We start from the raw sequence: 26,989 nt of genomic DNA, 5'->3' as shown, positions 1-26,989 counted from the left end.
CTCTATTCACCTTGCTGAAATGCTGATACAAGTATGACAGCGTTCTGGGGATGATCCCTCGGTCACTGTACCGCTCTGCACCTCCAGTGATGGTGAAGGTCTTACCACTTCCTGTCTGCCCATAGGCGAAGATGGTTCCATTAAAACCTGCCAGCACACTGTCAAAAGATGCCAGGTTAACAGTGATCTGAAGGCATCTCAATTCAAAGCGAAGACCTTGTATAGCTTTCTGAAAATAACCACAAAACTTCTGACAGCTGGCTTTTTCTCAGGAATGCGCCAGCTGTCCCATAACAGTCCCATTTTTGTGCTACATGTGTCATCATGAAAAAATACTAATCCTTAAAAGAATAGTTCACAAAAAAATGAACACTTTCTCATAATTTTCTCACCCTCATGCCATCCCAGATGTATATGACTTTCTTCTGCAGGAACTGTGCTCAGCAACCGACCTCACCCTCAGGGCCACGAAGGTCACAGCGCGGTTACTCGAGCAGGCGATGGCCACTCTCGTGGTTCAGGAACGTCATCTGTGGCTGAACATGGTGGAGATGCGCGAAGTGAAGAAAACATGCTTCCTCGATGCACCTGTCTCCCAGTTCGGCGACACCGTCGAGGACTTCGCCCAGCAGTTCTCAGCGGTGAAGAAGCAGGCGGAGGCTATATCTCACATCATGCCTCGTCGCACCTCCAGTGCGGGTCGTGCCCCATTTGACCGCCGAGGGCGTCCTCCTGCGGCGCCCAAGAAAGTTACAGCTCCGCCTCAACCCGGGCCCAGCTCTCAGCCCCAGGAGGCACATGCCCCCCGTCTCCCAAGCGTTCCTGAGACAGACGACCCAGGGACCAAGACATTTGCTCCGGAGCTGGTAAGAAGACCACTCCGTCCTCCGGTGGAGGGCCGGGAGGAGAATCTTCAGTTAAGCTTATTTACTTTGCCGCAGCCCGAACCCACATTCTCAATAAGAGCAATTCCCTTTGTCTCTGGGTCACCTGGCCTGAAAATGCCGTTCTCACGGCACTCTGCCGCCACACCTCAACAGTCCCGGCACATTGGACGCAGACCTCTCGCCTTCAGTTCCACGACTGTTGTCCCCCTGCCAGCCGGTTCTGACAAGTCTAGAGGATGCCTCCTTTGACCTCCTCCTCAGTCACCAACCCGCCCCCCGCCGGGTGTGCGGAGCAAGGTAAGTGCTTCGAGTCTTCTCTCAGCACCAGAGCCTCGGGATTTTTTGCCTCCCGACGGCGTATTACCAACTCTGGCCCGCTGCGAAGCCCCGAAAATAATCGTCCCCTTTGTGCCCCTAGCACGGAGCTTGGATGCATGACTGTTGCTTCACAATCTGATACGCAAGCTGGCCAGGACCATTCCGCTCGGTTATGCAATTCAGTTTGCCAGACCCCCCTCCTCATTTGTGGGCGTCCGCTTTACCTCAGTACACGGTGAAGATGCGAAAAAACGCAAAAACGCGAAAAGTGCGAAAGTGCCTGTCCCTCCAACTGAGCTGAAGAAGGGTTTTACAGCCCTTACTTCATCATATCTAAGAAAGGCGGTGGTTTACGACCGATCTTGGACTTGCGAGTTTTCAACCGGGCCTTGCACAAACTCCCGTTCAAAATGCTCATGCAAAGACACTAACTTGTGTCCGGCATCTAGATTGGTTTGCAGCGGTAGACCTGAAGGACGTGTACTTCCACATCTCAATATTGCCTCGACATCGACCCCTTCTATGGTTTGCGTTCGACGGACAGGCATATCAGTACAAGGTCCTCCCCTTTGGTATGTGCCTGTCCCCTCGCATCTTCACGAAGGTCGCAGAGGCAGCCCTTGCCCCGCTTCGGGAAGCAGGCATCCACATTCTCAACTACCTTGATGACTGGCTCATCCTGGCCCACTCCCGAGAGATACTATGTGCCCACAGGGACCAGGAAAAGAGCAAGCTCACCCCAGTTCAGAGCATCTCTTTTCTCGGCATGGAGTTAGACTCAGTCTCAATGTTAGCGTGCCTCACCAACGAGAGCGCGCAGTCAGTGCTGAAATGCCTCACCGCATTCAGGCCGGGAAATGCGGTCCCCTTAAAACATTTCCAGAGGCTCCTGGGGTATATGGCGTCCTCCACGGTGGTCGCACCGCTGGGGTTGATGCATATAAGACCGCTTCAGCACTGGCTCCAGACTCGAGTCCCGAGATGAGCATGGCGCTGCGGCACGCACCGTGTTCATCATCGCTTTCTACAGACAGGAGTCCACTTGCAGCAGATGTCCCGACGCGTCCTGGTCATCACAGACGCCTCCAAATTGGGTTGGGGCGCCGTGTGCAAAGGGCATGCAGCCGCGGGCCGTTGGAAGGGTGCCCACTGCGCAGGCACATAAACTGCCTAGAGATGTTGGCTGTACTTTTAGCCCTGCAGAGGTTTCTCCCGCTAATTCAGGGCAAACACGTCTTGATCCGATCAGAGAGCAACACCACGGTAGCATACATAAATCGCCAAGGCAGCGTACGCTCCCGTCAAATGTCAAAACGCACCCATGTCTCCTCCTTTGGAGCCAGCAGCAAATCAAGTCGCTGCTTGCCACTCACATCCCGGGAAACCTCAACGTGGAAGCGGACACCCTATCACGACAACAGTTGCTCAGTGGAGAGTGGAGGCTTCGCTCCCAGTCGTTCTCTGTCAGTGACAGCTGCCTGGAGTTCGGTCCGGCAGACACTCACGTGATCCTAAGACCGCGACCGGGCTACGTGCACCAAGGATCCTACCACTCCTTTCAGGGACCAGGTAGTGAACCTGCAAGCGCGGCCCCGGGAGGAGGCAGGCCCAGCCCCTTCGTTGTTGTGTCCGGTACGTGCTTTGCGTATCTACTTGGAACACACGCAGGGCTTTAGACGTTCTGAGCAGCTCTTTGTCTGCTTTGGTGGACAGCGGAAAGGGAACGCTGTCTCCAAACAGAGGCTTTCCCTCTGGGTAGTGGATGCCATTACATTGGCCTATCACACCCAAGCCGTGCCCCCCCACTCTTGCGGGTCCGAGCACACTCAACAAGAAGTGTACTGGCCAACGGCACCTCCCTAGCAGACATATGCAGAGTCTTGCACTGCCTGTTCATTCAGTCAATTTAGAAAATATGCTATATTTGCTAACATTGATTCAGTGAATTCTTCAGGTGCCCCGCGGCGATCGCACTGACTATTGCTACCGAGGGGGACTCCCAAGGAAGGCGATCGCTATCGCAGTGGACCCCGGAACGCGATCAATAATGACAGGGACAGCAACATGCGCACAGTAATTCAAGAATCATTGTTGAAGTGTGTGCCAATTATGGGCATATTTACATCACATTTGACACATTTACACCTGAACAGATATTTGCAAGCACAAGCTTTGTTGATGATAATGAGGCAGCATAAACACTAGTTAAAATATGACTTAAACATTCCTATTATTTTTTATACCATATTACATATCATATTTATATCATACAGCATACAATTTAAATACCTGCTTTAGCCGACACAGCATTTAAATGTAACTAAACATGCTTATTAGGGGTCATATTTCAAACACTGAATCCTGGCTGGCAAGTCAGGAAACAGTCCCACTAGTAAAATATGTACGTTTATATAAAATAGCATGTCAACTAATGTAAGTAAAACTAAATGACTCATCCGAAATCGTATCCTCGGCTGGATCAAGTCACTCTTCAAAATGCAAATGTTCATTGTAGTCCAGCTCTTCTTCTGAAAAATGTTAACTCTTTGTCACTATCCAGGAGTTTCCTAATCTGTGTATCGTGCCATCTTCCAAATGCGTGGAAAAGTGAATGAACTTAATGCTTTTTAACGCACAGTCGGGGGCGTTTACCATTTGCATTGATCACCTTACCGTATGAATAGCGCCCTATGCCCGTGGGTGTGATCACATTACGGATAATTAGCTGAGCCAGGAGAAATTGTACATCGCTTTGTTTCATACAGATAACATTGCAGGAGATGTTTGTTTTAAATTTGAATTGTTTTATTTAAAAGTAGACATTTTAAGCTTTTTTAGACATATGTTTCATGTTTGTGAGATAAGTATTCGCTGAATTTCAGTTAATTTTTTTGACGTGTTTCAGAAATATGCTCGCTGACACATAGACTGCTGAAAGCGCACTCTTTTAATGTTTTTAATTTTACAAAAGGTTTTGATGTCACTGTGAGTGTAATCAAATAAAAGTAGACTCTTTATAGTCTCTGATGTCTTACACTTATCTGTATGCCCCAAAATTATGGAGTATTTTAAGTTGTTTCTGATGTAATTATGAAAAATTCAGCAGGACGGCGCATCCGTCAACCCCAGAGGGTTAATCCAGGAACATTTTACACAAAGCCACAGTACTTTACTGATTTAACCTTCTAAAATGTACAGAATGTATTTAAATCCACGATTTATACAATACCAAGTCTTGCTAGGTAATTTTGAAAATTGCTTTGTAATGTGGTAACTTGTATAACTTACAAATTAATGATTATAGACTAATATACCTCTTTAAAATGTGTGTAATGTTTTATCCATGTTATATATCCAATTAATTAACCAGTATGATTTGTAACCAGGGATTGTCATGTTTTGTTACCTATACATATAATATCCATGAAAGAATGTCATGTTTAGTATGTAAATGTTTGCTGGCTTATGCAGAGAAAGCTGATGACAACGAATGTCATGCCTCTTGTACCATTTGCAAGATATAAAGTTCACGATTAAACGCACTATTTTGAGCGGGAATTTTGGAAAAGAATCTGAAACAAAGGACCATAAAATCAACTGTAGAAAAAGACAGCCCAGTTGACCATGTGACTCTGAAAAGTCACTTCTGATTGGTGCAGGTCACCTTTGGGGATGCAGCCAATTTCAGTTCAAATGTTTCCAAAAAGGAAGAACACCTTCTCTCCTCTCTTCTCTGTCGCGCTTCTTCTTCTGCTCTTCTGACTGCTCAGACTCTGGATCTCTTCGGAACCAGATCCATGCCATGTGAGGTCCAAGAAAGCTCGGGACTCGAAGTTCAGAGGAAGCCTCTCACTCTCTACGAGTCACGGATTCCCCATGAGAAGGCCTCGCTTCAAAGCCAACCTCATCATTCATACAGACAATAACTATCTGATCTTATAGAGGTCCAAAACATAGACGGAAAGGACTTTCAACCAACAGCCAAGAACCAAGAAACACAAAGAACACAAGGAAACACCATGACATGCAAGAATATCTCCAATATTGGGCACAAAGTGCTGGTGTATTAGTTAAATACTTTGGGTAATCCAATAGCAAATCGATGTAGACTCAAGTAAAGTTAAATGGTTCTTAAGGCATTGCCAACAGACTCCATAAAGTTAATTTGCACAGTATTGATCATTTATTTCACATTCTTTCACTTTTCTCAACAACCTGTCTCATGTATTTATGTGTTAGATTAGATTTATGTTTAGAATAGCAATAACGTTTGCCTGTGGTAATTTATAGATAATTTGGCTGTGGTATAGTTTGATAAATAATCTCATCCCTGTTTCTAAAAGATTTAGATTCAAAGCTGTACCTAAATACTTGTGATATTATTTTCAATAAGCCATGAGAATAATATTACACCAATAAGTGAATTAATCATAATTCACTTATTAAGTCTAATTACTTACAGTAGAAATTGTACAACAAGACGTTGTATTATGATTTTAATGGAGAATTTTATTCAGACAAATAATCTAGATATTTGTAATTTATCTAATTCCATTATATATTTCATTACATAATAATGTAGAATAAGCCCTGTGGGGCTACAGTGTTGAAGGTCAGTGATGAGGAGATGTTGCTGCCTATTCTAACCACCTGGTGTCTGCTTGACAGGAAGTCCAGGATCCAGCTGCACAGTGAGCTGTTTAAGCCCAGAGCCCAGAGTTTCACATCATGCTTGGAGGGGACTATGGTGTTGAATGCTGAGCTGTAGTCCACAAAACAGCCTTCTCACATATGTGTTCCTTTTTTCCAGGTGGGAGAGAGATCAGTGTGTAGTGTAGATGCAATGGCATCATCAGTGGAGCGGTTGTTGCTGTAAGCAAACTGCAGTGAGGCAGGCTGCACAAAGCAGATGTAATCTCTGATTAGCCTCTCAAAGCATTTGATGATGATGGGTGTCAGAGCAACAGGACACCAGTCATTTAAGCAAGTGATTTTGAGTTGCTTTGGTACAGGCACAATGGCGGATGTTTTAAAGCATGTGGGGACCACAGACGAGGAGAGGGAAGAATGAAAATGTCCAAAAAAACACAAGCCAGTTGGTTCACTCACGCTCTGATGACACAGCCTCGATTTCTGGTTAGGGTAGATCTGTAATGTTTTGGTCGGCACTACATCGTCTATGCACTTTCTGATGAAACCCGTTACGGTATCAGCGTAGACCTCAATGTCGTCATTAGAGGCAGACCGGAACCACGTGATCAAACGGTCTTGTAGCATAGAATCTGATTGGTCTGACCAGCACTGGATCGTTCTGAGGGTGGGTGCTTCCTGTTTCAGTTTCTGCCTGTAAGCGGGAAGAAGGAGAACTCTAGAGTTTACTCTGGCGTTCTTTATTTTTGAAGAAGGGAAAAACCTTGGTAACATTTGTGTGTACTGTCTGCCACCTGAAGCGCATCAACATGCCCTGTGTTTGATACCTGTGCTGCATCCCAGATGTGACGAGGCGTGGCGCTTCTCTTCCAATATGTGACCGCCTTACGTTTTTATGCAACTGACTGAAAAAGTTTAGACTAAAATTTTAGACCACTAACTAGTAAGACTAGCCTAAAAAGTTTTATGCAACTGGCCCTATACAGTACTTTGTTTTTATTTATGTGTTGGATCACTATGAAGTCCATATCCTATGTTGTCATGGTAATTAAAGGCCTTCTACCCACATTAAGGGTGGATCTTAGCACAATCTAAATTGAATTCCTGAAAAATACGAGAGGGTATTTAAAAAAAAAATAATTTCTTTAAATGTATACTTTGCATGGAGAAAGAGCTGTTTGTTAATGGCCTGTTCTTCGTAGTGTCATGGTACCTGAGGTTTGGAAGTTAGTGTCACCAGAGCTGCTGTTTTGTGACAAGGCTTTGGCCTTGTAATATACAAACAAATTGTCAAAGTGGACAATCAGACATTCAGCCTAAAGATATTCAGCAAAAAGACATTCAGACATTTTTTCTGATGAGTCATGCTTGTAAAACTTGCCACCATGATGCTACAAAAGAAGGGCTGTTTTATAACAAAAGTCATAGGATTTTTGCAACAAGCAGAATTTATTTACAGCACTAACTTGTATACATTGTCTGGATGTTTTTGGAGCAGGCTAGATGTTTTTGTAACTAAATCCATTTATGATTATGACCTAGCCATCCTGTTGCATTGATGACCACTAGTTCCACAGCTTTTACTCAAAGCTTTAAGCCATTAGTCTGTGCTCTGATAATCAATCTAACTTATTAAATGTTTAAGTAATTCCAATTTCTATTTTTATTAAAGGCTGCACAATTAACTATATTTTAACCAGGATCACGGTTTCTGCATCTCACGGTTAAATAAGCATAACTGTCTACTCTATGGTATAAGTGAGCTAATATTTACAAATATCATATTTGTGTTTCTCTGTGTTACACATACTGTACTTTGAACACACATAAGATAATGATATGGTGTTATAGCACCTCTACATGTATACTGTCACCTCTGCTAATAACACAATGAAACAACAATCTCCCTTCAAAATAAGCCTTGATAAAATAATTAAGCTTCTGCCAAAATAAAGGCTGTACAGCAATTTTGCTTGCTAAATTAGTACAAATATATATTACAATTGTATATTATTATTATGTATTGGAATATATTAATAGTGTTAATAATAATAATTATAATAATTTAAAGAATGTATCTTAAAAGCGGACTCAAGTGTGAACACTCTACAAAGTAACTCTTTTTAATGACAGTAAAGTATGGGCAAAACATAATGAAATTTGGTCAAAAGGAATCATTAACTAGTTTGTAGTTTTAACACTTTGTTCTAGGAATGCACCATTATCACTTTTTCTTTTCCGATCCGATTCCAATACCAGATATCTCTGTATCAGCCGATCATGGACCAGTGTTGTTTTTTCATAATTAGTTTAGAATATCAATATCTCACTCTGTGATACTAATTAAGAGGTTCTTTTATATGTAAAGAAACCTTTAACAACACATTATTTAAATTTAAATGTATAGCCTATTAAGAAAAACTTTGTTAACTAGTCTACTGGATAATGTAGCAGCAAAATTAACAGTAATTCCAGTGAAAGTTAGAAGTTTTGCCCAATTTTTTCAACTTGTATCTGGATTCAGATATCTCTTTTTTTTTTTCACTTTAGTTGTAAAATTAGTCCACTTTTCATTCACACGGTTATTTTTGGAACACAGTCAACTTAAACATTGTTGTAATTTGTAAACAAATAACAATGATAATAATAATACAAAATAATAATTTTATTTTTTAATAAAGTTATTATTATTATTATTATTGACCCTTAGAATTTTATAATGCAATAGTATCTATTTCAATCATGCATTTAATTTTAAAACGCTCAGGCTTTTATTTTGACCGTCTGAACACTTTGGAAGTTAGTGTATGTATGTGGGCTAGTACATACAGTAGTACATACAGTAATTCAGTAGTTTAATTAGCTTCTTATTCCAAATCTGGTGAAATGGTCCTGATGTGCTGTTCTCAATGCATGTTACAAATTAACCGAACTATTGAGCTTCCACATCAGAGATTTCGTTCTTGTGTGCCACTCACATTAAAATCATGTGCTTGCTATATATGTGTCAACAGAGCCACACCATTTACTAATGCGCTGTGCATGAATTCTATATATTTACTTATTAAACAGCCTTTTCACAGAGCTATGGCATGTCTTCAAGTGGCTTTGAATAAAATGCACAAGTCATATGGACTACTTTAATGGTGCCTTTATGGTTCTTTTAAGTCATTTTTGGAGCTTGACAGTAACAAACATGACTAACACATGTTATCAGATTTGGATCGGGATAGTCGGACCGATAACCGATCCATCAAAAAACTTCGGAGTTTATCGGAGCCGATACCAATCAAAGTATCGGTTCAATATATCCCTGCTTTGTTCAACATGAGATACTGAATGTCATTTTATTTGTTTGTTTTTTCAGAATTCATATCTAAGCACTTTCATGGGTTTATACACTCACCTAAAGGATTATTAGGAACACCATACTAATACTGTGTTTGACCCCCTTTCGCCTTCAGAACTGCCTTAATTCTACGTGGCATTGATTCAACAAGGTGCTGAAAGCATTCTTTAGAAATGTTGGCCCATATTGATAGGATAGCATCTTGCAGTTGATGGAGATTTGCAGTTGATGGAGATTTGTGGGATGCACATCCAGGGCACGAAGCTCCCGTTCCACCACATCCCAAAGATGCTCTATTGGGTTGAGATCTGGTGACTGTGGGGGCCATTTTAGTACAGTGAACTCATTGTCATGTTCAAGAAACCAATTTGAAATGATTCGAGCTTTGTGACATGGTGCATTATCCTGCTGGAAGTAGCCATCAGAGGATGGGTACATGGTGGCCATAAAGGGATGGACATGGTCAGAAACAATGCTCAGGTAGGCCGTGGCATTTAAACGATGCCCAATTGGCACTAAGGGGCCTAAAGTGTGCCAAGAAAACATCCCCCACACCATTACACCACCACCACCAGCGTGCACAGTGGTAACAAGGCATGATGGATCTATGTTCTCATTCTGTTTATGCCAAATCCTGACTCTACCATCTGTACGTCTCAACAGAAATCGAGACTCATCAGACCAGGCAACATTTTTCCAGTCTTCAACTGTCCAATTTTGGTGAGCTCTTGCAAATTGTAGCCTCTTTTTCCTATTTGTAGTGGAGATGAGTGGTACCTGGTGGGGTCTTCTGCTGTTGTAGCCCATCCGCCTCAAGGTTGTGCGTGTTGTGGCTTCACAAATGCTTTGCTGCATACCTCGGTTGTAACGAGTGGTTATTTCAGGCAAAGTTGCTCTTCTATCAGCTTGAATCAGTCGGCCCATTCTCCTCTGACCTCTAGCATCAACAAGGCATTTTCAGCCCACAGGACTGCCGCATACTGGATGTTTTTCCCTTTTCACACCATTCTTTGTAAACCCTAGAAATGGTTGTGCGTGAAAATCCCAGTAACTGAGCAGATTGTGAAATACTCAGACAGGCCCGTCTGGCACCAACAACCATGCCACGCTCAAAATTGCTTAAATCACCTTTCTTTCCCATTCTGACATTCAGTTTGGAGTTCAGGAGATTGTCTTGACCAGGACCACACCCCTAAATGCACTGAAGCAACTGCCATGTGATTGGTTGATTAGATAATTGCATTAATGAGAAATTGAACAGGTGTTCCTAATAATCCTTTAGGTGAGTGTAAGTGGATAGAGGCGTATCTATGGGCTGAAATATGTGCCACCAGAAACTGAATTTGAACCATTATATTTGAATTTGGATGGCTAAACTTGAATAATTGCATTGAAAAACTGAATTTGAATCACATCATTTGAAATTGTATTGTTTAATTAAAATTGAATTTATTCAAAAACTGAATCTGAATTGTATCATTTGAAATTGAATTTATTCGTTTGGAACTGAAGTCCAATAAAATTTGATCCTCACTGAAAATTAAACTCTCTATATATCTTCACATTCACTTCTCACAATTCAGATTCAGTTCTCAAATTCAATTTCAAGTTACTGAGACAGACATCCGGGTAGTTGGAGGATGAAGGAAGAGCAATCGAGCGCAGATCGATAGATAGCGTTCATTGGCGCACAGGACTCCTCTTGGGCCAATCAGCACCAATGTTTTGGAGCACAGTACGTTACCCGCCATGAAACTATGGAATTACGATTGTGTCAATAATAATGAATGTAACTTTATAAAACTGAACGTAACTTTTTCAGAAACTATCAAAAATATTCCATTACAAAAGAAGAAAAACACAATTCAAATGAAAAAAAAAAATGAACTCAGTCGCACGAATTTAACAGGCTCTTCAAATATGCTTCATTTTTTGTTAATGTTTTTCAAAGATTCGTTTTCGCAAATCGTGGATTCTGAATACATTGCCACAGATTTCGCTTACGCTTCGCAGTTTTTCGTTTGCTGTTTTGAGACAAACCTCTCGTGGGGGTGGGCTTAACAGTGATCTACTCTGATTAGTGAGCTTTTGATGGACAGGTGCTCTCTGACCCGGATGTACAGACGTCACTCAGTGGCGCGCATATTAGAAAGCTCTCGCGGTGATTTGTAGTTATGCAATACGTCGTGCTTTGTTGTATTACTTACTAACAATATGTAAATAATATTTGACCTATAATTATATAATTTAATATTATATGAGACCTTCGATCGTCTAATAATCGTCTTCGATCAGTCTGTAAAGATGAGCTTTCAGGAGAGACATGGGGCGGCATCATCTTCCTCTTATTTATTTAAAAAAAATATATATATATATATGTTTTTTTAATGCAAAGAACAGGAACATACAAAAGAGAAAGCATACGTACATCACATAATATCAACCAAAACAATAAAGAAGACAAAAATAAATAGAAAAAATAATAATAATTAAAAAAAAGATAATAATAATAATGTATATAACAATAAAAGAAGAGGTAGGGCATTACATCACACAAAAATGTTCACATGAAGAGATCAAATGCAATGCAGATTCTAACAGTCCTTATGGCTTTCTTATTAGTAGATACTGAAATCAAATTTAGATAATTTTCTATTTCTTTTAAGAAGACAGAGAAGATAGGTTTACAGTTTAAAAATTTGCATTTGTGAATATAGAATTTGCTTAAGAAAATAATTAAATTAATAACAAAACAGACATTTTCGTTTGTGGGGTCTGAATCAAAATACCCAAATATAATGTTTGTCATATGTATTGAGAAGCCTGGCAAAATCTTACACTTGATAAAAACATCAATTTCATTCCAGAGCTTCTGAGTGTAATGACACGACCAAAATAAATGAACCACTGTTTCATCAGAATTCACACAAAAAGAGCATGTTAGCTCAATGTCAGATTTAAATCTTTGTATAAAACCTGTGTATCAACTTAAAGGAAATTTCTTTCACTTTATTTGTGAGAATGAATTTCTGCTGTAAAGACCAGATTTTTTCCAATTAAGGTTACCAAACAAATTATTCCAAAAGGAAATAACAGGTGGAACAGAAATCAAATCCTTAAGAAATAAAGATCTTATAGTTTTTAGCTTTCGACTCTGAAAAACAGATTCGACCAACAGTATCACAAGGTTTAGGAAAGGATGCAGTAGATACTGGGGTGAAGTAATTACGGTTTTTAAAAAGCATACATAAACCAGAGGGAATAGCACCCATTACTGTAGCAAATTCTTTTGGGGTTACTGGTATTTGGTATTCAGAAAGAAATTCTGAATATCTGAATAAAAGACCTTGCTTATTAAACAAATGCTCCACTCCTCCTCCTCTTGTCCTTCAAGGCAGCTTGAAGTAAGTTCGTGTTACTGAAGTAACCAATAACATCGATACAATTTTCTAATTTTACAGAAAACACTCTAAATTTCAACACAGTGGTGGAATATTGCATATATTTTATTATATTTATTCACAATGTTTTGATAAACACATATAAAATATCATAATTTTATATATTTTTTAATAATTTTTATATTGTCATTCACAAGTTTGCAATGCACTGATGCCATGTCATGATGTTATGTAGTTTGATTGTTTGCTCTTTTGCACAGTTATTATATTCAAGGACGTGTCAATGTAGACAGTGCAGATATCAAACTGGTCTTTATTCTACAGCAAGGCAGAAATCTTGGTGCAGATGCTGCATCTGTACATAACAACCTTGAAATTCTTAACCAGTCGCTCGGGAATACCAGCACAAGGCAGGGTCAGCAGCAGTCCGTTCAGCAGTCGGGGCAGAGTCAAACAGTGGACCAAGATATGGCCAGGTTTCAGTTTTGCAGTCATGACAATGACAAAACAGCAACATTTTATTTAGCATGCATTTACAATACAACAATAAATTTGCAAAATAAAGCCAGAACTGTTGCACACTGTAACATTACATGAATAAAAGTTTTATCGATGTTATTGGTTACTTCAGTAACACGAACTTACTTCAAGCTGCCTTGAAGGACAAGAGGAGGAAGATGATGCCGCTCCGTGTCTCTCCTGAGAGCTCATCTTTACAGACTGATCGAAGGTCTCATATAATATTAAATTATATAATTATAGGTCAAATATTATTTACATATTGTTAGTAAGTAATACAACAAAGCACGACGTATTGCATAACTACAAATCACCGCGAGAGCTTTCTAATATGCGCGCCACTGAGTGACGTCTGTACATCCGGGTCAGAGAGCACCTGTCCATCAAAAGCTCACTATCCAATCAGAGTAGATCACTGTTAAGCCCACCCCCACAAGAGGTTTGTCTCAAAACAGCAAACGAAAAACTGCGAAGCGTAAGCGAAATCTGTGGCAATGTATTCAGAATCCACGATTTGCGAAAACGAATCTTTGAAAAACATTAACAAAAAATGAAGCATATTTGAAGAGCCTGTTAAATTCGTGCGACTGAGTTCATTTTTTTCATTTGAATTGTGTTTTTCTTCTTTTGTAATGGAATATTTTTAATAGTTTCTGAAAAAGTTACGTTCAGTTTTATAAAGTTACATTCATTATTATTGACACAATCGTAATTCCATAGTTTCATGGCGGGTAACGTACTGTGCTCCAAAACATTGGTGCTGATTGGCCCAAGAGGAGTCCTGTGCGCCAATGAACGCTATCTATCGATCTGCGCTCGATTGCTCTTCCTTCATCCTCCAACTACCCGGATGTCTGTCTCAGTAACTTGAAATTGAATTTGAGAACTGAATCTGAATTGTGAGAAGTGAATGTGAAGATATATAGAGAGTTTAATTTTCAGTGAGGATCAAATTTTATTGGACTTCAGTTCCAAACGAATAAATTCAATTTCAAATGATACAATTCAGATTCAGTTTTTGAATAAATTCAATTTTAATTAAACAATACAATTTCAAATGATGTAATTCAAATTCAGTTTTTCAATGCAATTATTCAAGTTTAGCCATTCAAATTCAAATATAAATGGTTCAAATTCAGTTTCTGGTGGCACATATTTCAGCCCATACGTATCGCCGTCCATTAGAACATTTGCTGATGCACTATTAACATACTGAATTAGAGGTAGATGGATTTTACAGATACTTATAACTAAATTGGTGGAAAAGGCTGATAATCGATTAATCAGATGATAGTTTTTAAAATGTATTTATAGAATGTAAAACAAAACAAAACATTCCCAGTCTTTCCTTACTATGACTACAAAAGTCCAACATTAATAAAATCCCAAATGCATTTTGTTGTGCAACCAAAATCCCAATAACCAGAAATAAATTTAGATTTGGTGCATAACGCAGATTAACCAGATTATAACTATGAGCAACTACTGTTATATATTTTTGCTAATAACCGACAGTTCCAAAAAGCAAATATCAGCATTAATAAATCATTAAATCTGATATATCGGTCTACCTCTAAGATCTATTTTCAAGGTTACTTGGCAATTACAGGCATGTGCGTAACAGCATGGTATGAAGTAAACTATGCAAACATGGCCTTCCAAAAAACAGAACTGAATAGCTCTGCTATAACATTGCTAAAATGGTCTGATATGAACATATTGATAAATGGTTGCTAGGGTGTTCTGGGTGGTTAAGCCAGTTGCTTAGTGGCCCAACTCAAAGGAAACCAACTCCCAATTCATGGGATTTTACAAATTAATTTACAAAATAATTTACAAAAAGTCAGGTCACTTGGAAAAGTAATAGCACACCTCTCCTCAGCAAGCTGTGTGATTTGCTGTAGTGCTGTGCATTACCCTCTGCATTAATAAGGGTGAATAAACTTTTCTAAGGATATCCTGTGTTCCACATTTTTTCAGTTAATTCACAGAACAGTTCTTGCAGAGTAACCACATGTATGGTTCGTCACCATACAAGTGTACCACTAATATTGGACAACCAGAAAGCTCTCAACCAGAGTCCAAATGCTTTGTTTTTGTGAAATGTTTATCTTGAAAAGTATGCTTGCACAATCTTTAAAATATTAAATGCCACTTGCTTTGATATTTTGTTGTCTAATGTTAATTAATTGTTTTACATTTTAAAGTATGGCCTAAGTGTAAAAACAAAAAAACAAAAAATTTCAGGCTACTATTTATATCAAAGCAGCTTGCCATCAAGTGTGGTAAATCCTAAATCAGTGTTGATTATGTAACAGAGCACAAGTGTTGTTATAATTATATAAGATTCATTAACAACAAAGAGAACAGAAACTGGGGGGAGGGGAATGTAACTCACTTATCAGCTACAGGCTTTGCAATGGCATCAAAGATTTCCTCTTGACTGGCTGTTTGGTCAAAAATCTTTTGAAACCTGTAGTAAAAAAAAAACATATATATATATATATATATATATATATATATATATATATATATATATATATATATATATATATATATATATTAATCATAAGAGGTCCTCTACAGACAAATTAAATTTGTCTGTGACTAAAGTTTAGTCACAAACCTGAGGAAAATCAAAAGGAAGCTTATTTTTTAAATTTCTCTGTGTCAGGGTTGTGGCTGAATTATTTTCAAAGAAAGGTGAGTTTTTCAAACAAAGTCATGTCATATAAAGCGGTGAACAGCTGTTCACCTATGGCGGCTGATTTGTCACTCATCCTATACTGCAATAGAAAATATTAAAATTTTTCCCCCAAGTCATCACTGCAAATATATTTTATGCAAATGTATATTTGCCATTCTGTAAAACTAACATTCCACTTTGGTGAAAAAATAGACAAATTCAGTTAAAAAGGAATTTATTACAATATGAATTTGTTAACATCAGATGAACTTGTAAAAATTATCAAACAAAAGTCAAGTTTGACGATTTTTGAATGTTAAAGGTGCTATATGTCCAGTAGTTTTACTGGACTAAATCATAAAATGACCATAAATGTCATTCAAGGAATTTGGAAACATGCTAAGTTGAAATACTAACTTCTCATATAACAATGCTACAGCTTTACTTTGAAGTTTCCATTCTGGGATGGAATTTCTGTTTATGTTTTGGCCTGTGTGATCCCGCCCACTGCCCACTTACCAATAGTATTTCGACACCACCAGGTTGCCAGATTTGAACATATTTGCAGGCAACACTGCATGCTGCAGTCAAGGAAGCCAGCAAACAAACTGGATCAGCGATAACAGATTCCACCCGACCTAAAAAACCTCGCCATCCATCTAAAAAGCACCATGACCAGAGGCATGGTAAAACAAGGATAAATATTGGAGATGCCTTGGGAAGACGGAGACAGCTTAAAGCCATCATAAAATTATGTGTCAATATTCTGGCAACCTGCATGAGCTTCAAGTCTGGGGCGGGGCAAACAACTCTCCTATATTTTGAATTTGGACTACAGTACCCATTTCAAACGCTTGTTGTCAATCTTACATATGTGCTATAATGTGCTTTAATGGATCCCAATGTCAGACATATTCAAATGTTGAGTATTTTAGAAAATATTAAGACTAAGCTGACATACCTGTGTTTTCTTTTAATGTAAACATCTCTACTGTTATAGGATGCTTTTTTTAGATTTTGAATAATTTACAAAATTGTAAAGATATTGACAATTGATAATTCCAAATGTTATTTTGACAGAAAAATAAAACCAAAAATGCCATTTAAATCTAGCGCATTTTCATTATAATGTTCTTTATGTGCTATATAGGCCTTCACAATGCCTTCACTTTCTCTCACTCTGTGTACATGCACTCTCAACTAACTCGCTAGTATTTCCATACAAAATAATTATATAGAACATAATTACTTTCAGATACTTCATGTACTTTAAATACCTAATTATATTAATCCCTTAAACGGAGTAAGAAAATCAGCGTTCTTGTTTACATGACGTTTCAGAATGTCGCTTTCTGCAAAAACCATGTAATAAACCAATTTCTTAAGTGCATGTAAATGTGGTCAATGTCATCTGAAGCAATCAAATCGAGTCAAATGGATTAATTCAGTGTTGCCTTTATCTGCTTTTTGGAGCTTAAAAGGTCTGGCCACCATTCACTTACATGTAAATGACCTACAGAGCTGAAATTATCTTCTAAAAACCTTTGTTCAACAGAAGAAAGTCATACACATCTGGGATGGCATGAGGGTGATTAAATGATAAGAGAACTATCCCTTTAACAACCTGCCCATGGTACTTAAGTAAAATCAGCCCTTTTTTATGTTAATAATTTTTGCATTATGCTGTTATTGTGCAGGGCAAGAAGAAAAATTACTATAATTAAATAGTAATAACAAATAAATTATTATAAAAAACATAAAAACACAGAGTAGGGGGTGCAGAATGCCTATACCATGAACTTAAGTAAACAACAGGATATGATGTACATGAAAATTCTTGCCTCTGGTGAAAAAAAATTTTGGGTAAAACAAACAAATTATTCAAACAGAAAGGCTGAAACTACAGTAAATTCAAGCAACACCTTGCCATATTTAGGAACATTTATTAATTATTTGACATTGTATTATTAAATATTATAAAACAGGCATGTCCTCAGGTTATGCATCAACCTTGTTACCATCATATATAAACTGTAAAACTGTCAACCATGTACTGTCAAGTCTATTACCTTTATGAAAACATACAGAATTTATTTCAACATATCAAAATGTATTAATTAAGCTTGTGATGGCACTATGCTATTTATTAGCACTTAAACACATGATTTGTCTGATAGAATCCTTAAAATAATAAAAAAAATTGGAAAAGGTACTAACTTCATAGAATGACCCTGAAAGTGAATAATGAAGCAATATCACATGGGCAAGACTGAGATATGGCCCTACATCAGCACTGCTGTGATTAAGCGCTTCCCTTCCGCTGTCCACCGAAGCAGACAAAGGGCTGCTCGGAGCTTCTAAATCTCTGCGTGCGATCCAAGTAGATGCGAAGAGCGTGCACTGGACACAGTAGCGCTTGCAGGTTCACCACCTTATCCCTGAAAGGGGTCATGGGAACCTTGGGCATGTAGCCCGGTCTGGGTCTCAGGATGACGTGAGAGTAAGCCGGACCAAACTCTAGGCACAGTTCGCTGACAGAAAACGCATGCAAGTCCCCTAGCCTCTTGATGGAGGTGAGTACCATCAGGAGGGCGGTCTTCAGAGAGAGCGGCTTGAGCTTTGCTGACTCAAGGGGGTCGAAGGGAGCTCCCCTAAGGACCACGGAGAGGTCCCACGAGGCGCGGCCTGGGGGGGTTAACCTCCTCGCGCCTCTCAGGAACCTGATGATCAAATCGTGCTTCCCTAATACTTACCGTCCACTGCATCGTGATGTGCCGATATAGCGGCTACTTACACTTTCAACTTGGAGGGGGACAGCCTGCAGAAAGGAAAGCACTGACCCTACTGCGCATCTCTGGGGGTCTTCACCTCCAGAGCAAAACAGATGCAACTTCAGAGTGATCGTGTCTACTACCATGGGTGGTAGGCCACTTAAGTCTTCCGCGTCCTGTCCAAAGGCCAGACATGAAGATTCCAGAGGTCTGGTCATGGGTGCCAGATGGTGCCCCGTCCCTGAGGAAGAAGGTCCTTCCTCAGGGGAATTTACCGGGGTTTTGGGGTTGCTGTTGCGAGGAGCATGATGTCTGAGATCTAAATCCGTGGATGTAGGTGGTTCACAGCGACTTAAGCCAATGCGGACTCCAAAGGAGGAGACGACGGGCGAGTTGTGACATTCAACGACAGTGTAGGTCGCCTTGGTGTCTGTTGTACGCAATCGTCGCTGTGTTGTCTGTCCGGATCAAAACATGCTTGCCACGGATCAACGTCAATAGCCTCCTCAGGGCAAGTAGCCAACACAGTCGCGGGCCAGTCCAAGGGCCGACGACTGAGTGCCCATTGCACATGGTGCCCCAGCCATGACGGCGACAAGTCTGCGTGACGAGGACGCAGTGTGTGCCGTGGTGCCATGCTCGTCACTCGATTCGGGCCTGTAGCTAGTGCTGAAGTGGTCTCATATGCATCAACCCAAGCGGCATGACCGTCGCTGAGGATGCCATATGCCCAGGATCCTCTAAAAGGATTTCAGTGTGACCAACGTGTTCTGTCTGAACGCATGCAGGCAGTCCAGCACTGACCGCGCGTGCTCGTTGGTGAGGCGCGCCATCATTGAGAGCGAGTCTAACTCCATAACGAGAAAAGAGATGCTCTGAACCGGGGTGAGCTTGCTCTATTCCCAGTTGCCCCGAAGCCCCAAGCGGCTGAGGTGCCTGAGCATCAGGTCCCTATGTGCACACAACATGTCCCACGAGTGAGCTAGGATTAGCAAGTCATCGAGATAGTTGAGGATGCGGATGCCCAATTCCCTTAGCGTGACAAGGGCTGCCTCTGCGACTTTTGTAAAGGCACGAGGGGCCAAGGACAGGCCGAAGGGGAGGACTTTATGCCTGACCCTCGAAGGCAAACCGGAGAAAGGGTCTGTGTCCAGGAAGAATCAAGACATGGAAGTACGCGTCCTTCAGGTCTACCGCCACAAACAAATCCTGATGCTGGACGCTCGCTAAAATGCCTTTCTGCGTGAGCATCTTGATGGGAGTCTGTGTGCAGAGCCCGGTTCAGAACTCGCAGGTCTAGGATTGGCCGCAACCCGCTGCCTTTTTAGGGTACGATGAAGTAGGGGCTGTAAAACCCCTTCTTCACCTCGGCTGGAGGGACAGGCTCTATCGGATACTTTCATAGAAGGGAGGCGATCTCCGCGCGCAAGGCAGCGGCGTACTCGTCTCTCACCGCAGTGGAGCGGATGCCGTTGAACCTGGGCGGGGGCCTGACGAATTTAATCACGTAGCCGAGTCGGACGGTCCTGATCAACCAACGCAACGGGTTGGGGAGTGCGAGCCACGCCCCCAAACTCCGCGCGAGAGGGACTAAGGGAACTACAGCGGCGGACGTCCAAGCGGACGGGGCCTCGTGACGGGGCGGAGCCCTAGGTGCTAAATCTAGAGACATCAAAGCACTTACCTGGCTCCTTGTGACCGCTCCCAGGATGTCCTCGTAGCCTGTGGAGACCATCACATCAGGGGCTGATTTCTGCCACAGCTGGGCGCACAGGGGCGGGAGGCCCGCCTCCGAGGCGTCATGCCTGCCAGAGAGAGAAACGGTACCCGGTGGTCGTGATAACGACAGCCAGGGACACCGACTGTGAGGCCCAGGAAATGAGAAGACCGCTTTTTTCTTAGAATGTGGGTACCGCGGCCCTTAGGGCATGTGGTGAGGTAAGAAAAGGAAAATAAAGAATCTCCACCTGGCCCTCCACTGGGGGAAGGAGTGGTGCTCTTACCAGCTCCTGTGTAGCGGGTCTCCTACTTCCTGGACTGACCGTCTCAGGGAACGCTTTGAAGCCGTTCTTGGTGACCGGCCATAAGATGGGTGGCATCTCCTTTCTGCAGGTGGCTAGACACCGGGGCCAGTCTACTGGGGCGGGCTGTGGCGGAGCCAGTGTTGCTGCCACAGGGGGACGTCCTTGATGACAAACAGAAGGGTGCGAGGCATTGTGTCGCACTGAGAAAGGATGTGTTGAATGGTCCCTGTCTGCCTTTTAACCACTGAGGATTGCTGGGCGAAATCCTCTATGGTTCCGCTGAATTGTTGGGCCAAAGGTGGCGCTCCTGGACCACTAAGGTGGACATCGCCTGGCCGAGAGTCCACGCAGTGACCATCATCGCTCGGAGGGAGAGACCGTTCACTGAGCGCAGTTCCTGCATAAATCTCAGGTCAGAACTACCCTCGTGCAGTTCTTTGAGGGCCACAGCTTGGTGCACTTGCAGGAGAGCCATGGCGTGCAGGGTGGAGGTGGCCTGTCCAGTGGCACTGTAGGCTCGGTCGTGAGTGACGACGTAAACCCACGGGCCCTGGACTGGAATCTCGGACGGCACCGCGAAATGGCGGCGTTCTGCGGGCACAAGTTCACCGTGATCGCCTTACCGACCTGGGGAGTCGCAGAGCACCCCCTGGCATCCCCACCGTCGAGGATAGTGAGAGAGGACGAGCATGCAATCCGGGTCCGGGTCCGGGCAGTAAACGGTCACATCGCGAACTCGCTGGGGCAAACGAGCATGATGGGGAATGGGAGATCCATGGGGGGTTTCCCAGCGGAGAACCTCCCATTGAAGTCCCCAAATCGCCCCCAGTGCTAACCGACCCCACCTCATACCCGTGGGTAGAGGGACCGAGTCGGGGAGTTGCTGGAGTGGCTTTCCCTCTTACGAGAGAAAGTCGCGACCCTCGCAGCGAGAGCGTGACCCATCCACAAGAGCTGTCCCTAACACGAGAGGAAGCGATAGTGGCCGTGGGAAGCGGAGAGGTAACAATCGCAACCAGGAAACATACACAAACAAAAAGGCATCTTGAAAAAGACGTTTTTTGTTTGCACCACTCTTTTCGAGAAAACGTACTCTTTTTATATATATATATATATATATATATATATATATATATATATATATATATATAAAGATCACGAAGATCTGTTGAATGTAAACGGCTGAAGCGGCTTCACTTCACGTCACCTAACTGGCTCATATTACACATAAAATTATCTTTTGCCACCACCTGCTGGCTAACATATGTAATGTAAAAAAAATATACCAATAGCTTAGCTTAGCTCTTAACAGATCTGCACTGCTCTTACACTTTTGTTTAGAATGGCATGAACACAAGCAGAGTGATAAACACACAGTGAAGCATCCGAGTGCTGATAGTGTCAGACCTCATCAGTGCTCATGGAACGTCTCTCATCCAATCAGATTCAAGGACTGGAACTAACTGTTGTATATAACGAAATATTATATACTGTATTAATATTGTCAGCTGTGTCTGCTGCTAATTAACATGATTAGTAAATGTTCCAGTTGACCAGAGTTGCTATCATTAGTATGGAATGTCTTTCTTTGTGATAAAAAAAGTGTACCAGGATATATGACATAAGAATGGGAATAAACTTTTATAGGGATAGTTCACCCCAAAATTCAAATTCTCTCATCATTTACTCACCCTCAAGTCATCCCAGATGCGTATGACATTCTTTCTTCTGCAGAACACAAATTAAGATATCCAAGATAATCCATATGACTCCAGTGGTTAAATCCATGAGTTCAAACACGATATGACAGGTGTGGGTGAGAAACAGATACAATTTTAAGTAAAGAATAAAATATTCTCCCCTTATACAAGAATGATGTGAATCGCCGAAAACAGAAGAATGAGAATGTGAGAGTAAAATGGAAATTGACTGAACAGGGAGGAGAATTTATAGTAAAAAAAAGGACTTAAATATTGATCAGTTTCTCACCCACGCAACCACGGTTGGTAAACATTTTTGTGCTCATTACTGGCACTTGGAACTGTGAATTTGAGGGTTTGATGAGCCCTGCCTAGTGGACAGGCTCTGGAGACTCTGAATATCTGGGACAACTTCTTTCAAGGGGTCATGACATGAGGAATACAATTTTCCTTGATCTTTTGACATGTGGTCATTGTACTATAAAAACATACTGTATGTTTCAGAACTGAAAACATCCTCCTTAATAGAAAAATAGCATTTATTTAAACCAAGCTCCAGAAATGGCCTGTTTGGAATTTGTGGAACTTGTGACGTCATGAGGACCAAACACATCTGCATATAACTGCCTCTTTAGCAAGACATCAACGCCTATTTTTCCTCAATGCATCCTTGGCCCTGCCCACTGAGTCAATCACAAGTGAAGAGGAGAGAGGGCTTGTCATGAGACATTCACCCAAAGGACACTTACACAGGACACCTATGTATGTGCCTATCTGGATTTTTAAAAGACACAATGTAAAGAGTTATTGTTAGACTTTTGTAAACATGCACCTATATGGACGTCTTTGATCTTTTTGATGCGCTTCCGGCGATGTGCACCACATTTTAAGAGATGTGCAAGCGCAACTTTTAAAAACATTTCTCATTCTGCTGTGGTCAAAGATTGGAAACAAGCAGCCATTGTGCCTTCTAGACTATTGTTTTTACCAGATTGTTTTGTATGTCCGTGTCTCCAGTTGGTTCAGGTTTCTCCTTGGTCGGTCTGGTACCTGTTTTTGTTTATTACTTATTTTGGTTATTCTCGTTATTGTTGTTTTTCCCCCTCAAGTGTTTTTTTGCATTTTTGTATAATTTTAAATAAAGCCCATTGATTGTTATCCTGTATTTGGGTCCTACTTTCAGTTCCCTGACATAAAATACAAAACAATTAATGCTTTTATCACATGACTACCTGTTAGAACTATTCTCCAATAAACCAAGTAATTTCAAAATGTAAGCATTGGATGTATATTAGCCACTGGCCTGGGCATATTTCATTTTGTGATAAGATTAACTTTGCCTGTACAGTACTATTATCATCCCTTCAGTGTTTGGCTTTCAGCAGGTAAAGATACTTTTTTTTTGGTGGGTAGACAGCTTATCCAATATACTAGCCGACATTTACATTTATGCATTTGGCAGACGCTTTTATCCAAAGTGACTTACAGAGCCCTTATTACAAGGACAATCAAATTTTAAATGAGAAGGGCGAGCAGAACGGAGAACTAAACTGTCCTGAATATGCTGCATGGGTCTCATGTCAGAATGACATGAGAACAAGTGCCAACCCTGCATAGAGAGAAAAATACTCTTCATCAAGTATCTTAAACTAAGTATTAGGCTCTCTTTAACGCTATTCCACATCACCTGAATTTGTAGTTCTCCCTCTTGTTGTTGATAAAACCATCTGCCAAGTCTCTGGGAACTCCAAACTCCAAACTGCCACCCTGCTCCTCACAGTCTACAGTGTACACCTGCCAAGAAGAAGTTTAAACATGGCAAAACGAATTAAAGCGCTTGACCATATAAATGTGAATAACAAGAACAGTGATGCATGCAGTAAGTCTGCTGCAAATGAGGGGTGTGTAGCTCTATCTTTAGAAGTGTTAGAATGGTTGTAGGCCTAACTAAAATCTCACTTATTTTCTTCTGTGGCCCATAATTGGGGGAAAATAATAATGTGGTAGAGCCTTTTCAATAGTTTTTGGAGACAATGATTTCAAGATATGGCATCACCAAAGCTTTCAGAGAAAACACATACAATAACTTCTCTATGAATGTTAACTATTTAAGCATTGCTTGCAATCAGACACAACAAACCACATAAAATGGGGGGAGGCTACGAAGCCATACGAGTGCCGTAACTATATCAACGGTACACAAATGTAAGACTTGTAACTGTCAGGCGTTTAATATTGTAAAACACTCACCGAGATGGGTTTCTTTGTCGGTTTAACACGGGCAAAGATTTGAATCGTTTGTTTTACCATTGTTTGTATAGTTTAGCTCCACGTTTACATCACTCCATTCTCTGAGTTTTTCATTCCCTTGTTTACAGCGGTTGCTAAGTGACACTTAGGTAAAGTTGGTTTTATATTCGCATATTCGCACATTCGCGGACTTCCGCGTTCAATAACTCGTGAATTAAACGTTGTTGCTACACACAACACCTATCACATATAACTACAGATAAAACACCAGAAGCTACAACATAAATTTCCTCAAAACGATCTTTCCTTCGCATTGGACAAAATACATTGATCTCTACGCGCAGGCTGCTAAGAAGGGACCATCTGCAAAGTGCAAACCCGAAGGAAAGCTCGTTTTGAGGAGATTAAAATATTAAAAACAATGTTATTTGTGTAGTAACAATATTCAGCTCATGAGATATTGAACGCGGAAGTCCGCAAATAGGCGAAGCGAATATAAAAAGCAACTTGCAGACTTGATCATGTAGGACCTTCAGGACCACATAGCCTACGTGGACAGCACCATGAACATAGTCAAGTATAAAAAATAAAAAAAAAAAACCCAACCAGGGTAAAAATAGTTTCAGGTTTGATATTTGCTGCGTATTCACCTAGACTGCTTTAGTGTACTTTTGTGTAGGCTATTGTACATACAGTATGCAAAAATGTTTTATTTAAAACTTACAGTAAGTCACCAAAGGGATTTTTTCATGTTCCAAAGGTTGTAGTATGTTCCTATTGACCACACTGACTTACTACAGGTGAAATTTTCACAATAACTCCCTTACTGTACGTACTGAAGGGGTGGGGTCAGAATCCCCTGTCTCTTCAATTTAATTATATAGGCTATATCCTTTTTATATATATCCTTTTGAATGATTACTTTATTCTTATTAAAAATTCAACAATCAAGTATGTATCCTAATCATTTCTGTATTCATTTTCTTTTAGGTGCATTCCAGTGTGTGCCCTTGGGTTGTGTTCACATGCAAGGGGCCTTTTGATGATAATTGTCTTGGGATTCAGAGAGCGGGGAGAGAGACTCTGTACTCATGTATTGCATATATATTACATATATATATTGTAAGTAAATCAAAACCAAATAATTTACAAGCTTTTAACTTCATGAGGTGCAATGGCAAGGTATCTAACACCGGAGACGTCCTTGGTGAATCTGCCTCTGGCTGGACATTCCTTTACAGTCCTTTTTAAAGTCCATCAACTTTTTGACATGTTCAGAAATCCCCTCCTGGAAACTCCCTCTGCATACATTCAGTCTTTTACAGCCAATTGGTCAAACACAAAATCTTGAACTGTCATTATTTCTGGAAGACCCCTTAGGACTTTTGCATATAAAACTCTTTGTCTCTTTGTCTTCTTTTTCTGGACCTTTCCATCATCGCTGTATCTTCTGTATCTCGTCCGCAACACATAGACGGTAATGATGGCATTTTTCTCCTTTCTTTTGCAAAGCTCTTTCTAATACATTTTCAACTCCTCTCTACTCTGTCACCATCATCTGCTTAATAAATGCTTACAACATTCAGTGTGGTATGTTTTTCTTTATAAACCATTTTCATAATAAAAATATTTATAAAAGAAGTTGAGGTGTTTTTCTTAATAAACTATTTTCTCAATATATGGTTACAATGATTATTAATACAAGTGTTTTACAGTAAACACTTTCTTAATAAATTGTTTAACAACTACTTATGGTACCTTTCATTATAAAACCACTTTTTATTAGTTACAATTGTGGTTTACTATGACCCATAAATACTTCATATACCAGAAGCCATGATTAGAATAGAATAATTGCATATTTCACAACAATATCCACATATCTGCATCTATATATCTGTCTTAGTTGACTTGTATAAGTTTGAGGGGCAATTTAAACATAATTTCACCTTATTTTCATTAAGTGAACATCTCATGTGTATTTCTTTAGGGATTGGAGTAAAGGGGCATATTATTGTTCCTGCTTTCCTGGAGTGAAATGTTTTATCAGCCTGTTAAGGTGGACTGCTCTTCTGATAATTAGCTCAGGCCTTCTTCAGCCTCGAAGAGAACTGTTGTTTGTCAGTGTTCTGTGTGTGTGTGCGTTTGATATTCTTTGCAGGTTCTGAACTTTGTGATATAGCCTAAAACATTCTCGGACCCTGGAAGAAGGTCACCACGGACTTAAATCTCGGAAATGGACGACAAATATTCTGATTAACGGTGATATACCCACTTATCTATCAAAAATGTATAATTGTTTAGACTTTATGTTGTCTTAGCCAATCAGAAGTAAACGATTATGTAATGCATGTCCTTGGAAAAGGTATACTTGTGTGAGATTTGTTTGTAAGGTAGTGTTGGCTTGCGACCTCCTTGTGACTTTGACGCTGGC

The 26,989-nt window shown here is 40.7% G+C and overlaps 1 protein-coding gene across 2 annotated transcripts in view; it reads right to left on the bottom strand.

Moving 5' to 3' along the window:
- Nucleotides 1-24,683, bottom strand: part of kif6 (kinesin family member 6) — a 482,085-nt gene extending 457,402 nt beyond the window's left edge. The window contains exons 1-4 of one of the 2 annotated variants that reach the window (XM_052153424.1): nt 24,556-24,683; nt 23,993-24,099; nt 15,523-15,597; nt 11-158 (exon numbers count right to left, since the gene is read on the bottom strand). In XM_052153424.1, coding sequence (XP_052009384.1) covers nt 11-158; nt 15,523-15,597; nt 23,993-24,099; nt 24,556-24,615 — 390 coding nt within the window. In that variant the 5' untranslated portion in view covers nt 24,616-24,683. The remainder of the gene's footprint in view (nt 1-10; nt 159-15,522; nt 15,598-23,992; nt 24,100-24,555) is intronic. The other variant, XM_052153425.1, reaches the window with a different exon arrangement.
- Between the last annotated feature and the right edge of the window lie 2,306 nt (nt 24,684-26,989).

Source organism: Xyrauchen texanus, chromosome 22 (assembly GCF_025860055.1).
Source record: "Xyrauchen texanus isolate HMW12.3.18 chromosome 22, RBS_HiC_50CHRs, whole genome shotgun sequence".
In the NCBI taxonomy this organism is placed as follows: Eukaryota; Metazoa; Chordata; class Actinopteri; order Cypriniformes; family Catostomidae; genus Xyrauchen; species Xyrauchen texanus.
The sequence above is the reverse complement of the archived record's forward strand: the minus strand, read 5'-3'. Positions and strand labels throughout refer to the sequence as shown.